The following is a 2,324-nucleotide window of genomic DNA, read 5'->3' on the forward strand; positions in this document are numbered from 1 at the left end:
TTTGGTCCTTACACCGTAGATGATGGGATTCAGTGAAGGTGGAATAACCAAGTACAGGTTGGCAACGAGAATGTGAATGTAGTGTGGGATGCTGTGTCCAAATCGATGGGTGAGGAAAGAGAAGACTGAAGGGATGTAGAAGACACCGAGAACTGCAACATGAGAGCCACATGTGCTGAGGGCTTTTACCCGTGCATCCTGTGACGGGAGGTGGAACACAGCACGGAGAATGTAAACATAGGAGATGCCGATAAGCACAAGATTCAGGAGAAACAGCGAGACCACAAAGAGTCCATAGATAGCATTGATACGAATATTTCCACAAGCTAACTTTGCAATGCCCATGTGCTCACAGTAGGAATGGGCTATGGTACGTGTGTGGCAGAAGGGGAGGCGGTAGATGAGATAGTTCATGGGAAGTATGAGCAAGGATGGACGAATTACAATCCATAAACCAATGCCCACCAGCACCCTAGGTGTCAAGATGGTTGTGTAGTGCAGTGGAGCACAGATGGCCACATACCGGTCAAAGGCCATGGCCATGAGGACTTCAGCCTCCATGCCGGTGAAGGCGTGGATGAAAAACATCTGAGCCACACAACCTCCAAAGGTAATCTCATGAGCATCAAACCAGAAGATGCCCAGCATGCGGGGCACAGAAGTGGTAGAAAGAGCCAAATCAATTGTTGAAAGGATGGCCAGAAAGTAGGACATGGGCTCTCGGAGGGACTGCTCTGTCTTGATGACTGCTAAAATTGTGGCATTTCCCATTAAAGCCACGAGGTAAATAGAACAGAAAGGCAGAGATAGCCAGCCATGGAGTTTTTCCAGACCTGGGATTCCAATGAGGAAAAACGTGGCTGGGTGAAATATGCTTCTATTGTTGTAGTACACCATTTTGGGAAGGTTGGTCTGAAGAAGTGAATTTCTGCTCCTTTAAGCAATAAATAGGGGTGCAGTGCTATGAGGTTCTGTTCTCTTTTACTGTGAGAATAGGGAAGATGGTCTTTTGTGTTCACGACAAGGTCACATTCAAAATTTTCGTTCTGTGCTTGTTGACAGTGTTCTAATTCTAAACATGAACTTTTGCGGTGTACTTGATGTAGATTTATTATAATTAGACATCCTCTCCTTCTGGAAGAAAATAAAACGTGGTTGAACTCTGCAGATCTACTCTCGGCTGAGAGATTTTGGAAACATTAATGTTGTACATGGAGTAAAGTGGATTAAAGGAAAGTAAAAATTGCCTTTAACCAATCTATAATGAAAATAGATCACTTATCCTACTTTAAAGGTGTTTCTGCTTTGTAAATCCAAATTATTCTGCCTCATCATTAGTGACTGACAGAGAATTACTTATTAATATCTGACTCAAGTCTAATAACTTCTCATAAACACCTAAACAGGCTCTCCTCAAGATAGTCAGATGTTTTTTGGACAATTGCAGGTTCCTTAAGCTATCTGGACAGGAGTGGACATAGCACTTGCTGAGACTGCAGGTAAGATATATGGGAAAGGGTTATAGAGGTCTCTAATAACTGAGGCACCCCTTTGTTCATAGCATATCAGGCATTCTCACAACATGCAGTCATTTTTCCTTGTTACTTTTACCTGTGCTAGAAAGTTGGCACTACAAATGCACATATGACAAAATTCCAATAGGCTCAGTGGGTTTTGGTACTGAAGGGCATAGTTTTTGTACTTTTCTTGGATAGTGGTGCTTCAATGGTGAAGGAGTCACTTTCTTCAATAGTCTCTGAAGTCAATGGGGAAAGATAATTAGCTTATTTGCTTCAGAGTGGTACAAAGAATCAACATAGGGTGAGATTAAGAAAGTTGTCTTTTACTCTGTAATACAGCAATTATCATTCAATATAAACTCTATAGCGTCTTTCTTATATCCTGGGCATAATGTTTTTCTAACCATTTACTATATTTTTCTCACCTAATAATAAGGTGAAAAAAAAAAGAATTCTCCATCTCTTTTAATTTGTTTCAACATTTGAGTAGAAGCTTCAAAGCACTCTTAGTATTACTTGTGCTCCATAAAACATAGACAATGTTTAATTTAAACACCAGAATGATGCTCACGAACTCAATGATATAGAGTTTCTGCTGCTAATTTTAGGGTTAAAGTTAGAAGTCCATTCCAACAGTAGGTCTGTGATAGCCTCATTTCACCCTATTGCCATGGAAATGACTTTTTTAAATGCAATTAAAAGGATATGATGCCTTGTAACTTTGTGGGAGATTCCATGTGAACTTTTCAACTTAATATATAGTTGACTTAAAAACTTGTACAAGTTTCTAATATAATCATAATA

General features: G+C 40.0%; 1 protein-coding gene across 1 annotated transcript; it reads right to left on the reverse strand.

Moving 5' to 3' along the window:
* Positions 1-897, reverse strand: LOC104857917 (olfactory receptor 52J3-like; the record flags this gene model as incomplete). The annotated part of the gene is made up of 1 exon (XM_010617985.1): positions 1-897. A coding segment is annotated over exon 1 (897 nt), but the record flags the coding sequence as incomplete, so codon positions are not given.
* Positions 898-2,324: the final 1,427 nt, after the last annotated feature.

Source organism: Fukomys damarensis, unplaced genomic scaffold (genome assembly GCF_012274545.1).
Source record: "Fukomys damarensis isolate Sample0158 unplaced genomic scaffold, DMR_v1.0_HiC HiC_scaffold_16, whole genome shotgun sequence".
In the NCBI taxonomy this organism is placed as follows: Eukaryota; Metazoa; Chordata; class Mammalia; order Rodentia; family Bathyergidae; genus Fukomys; species Fukomys damarensis.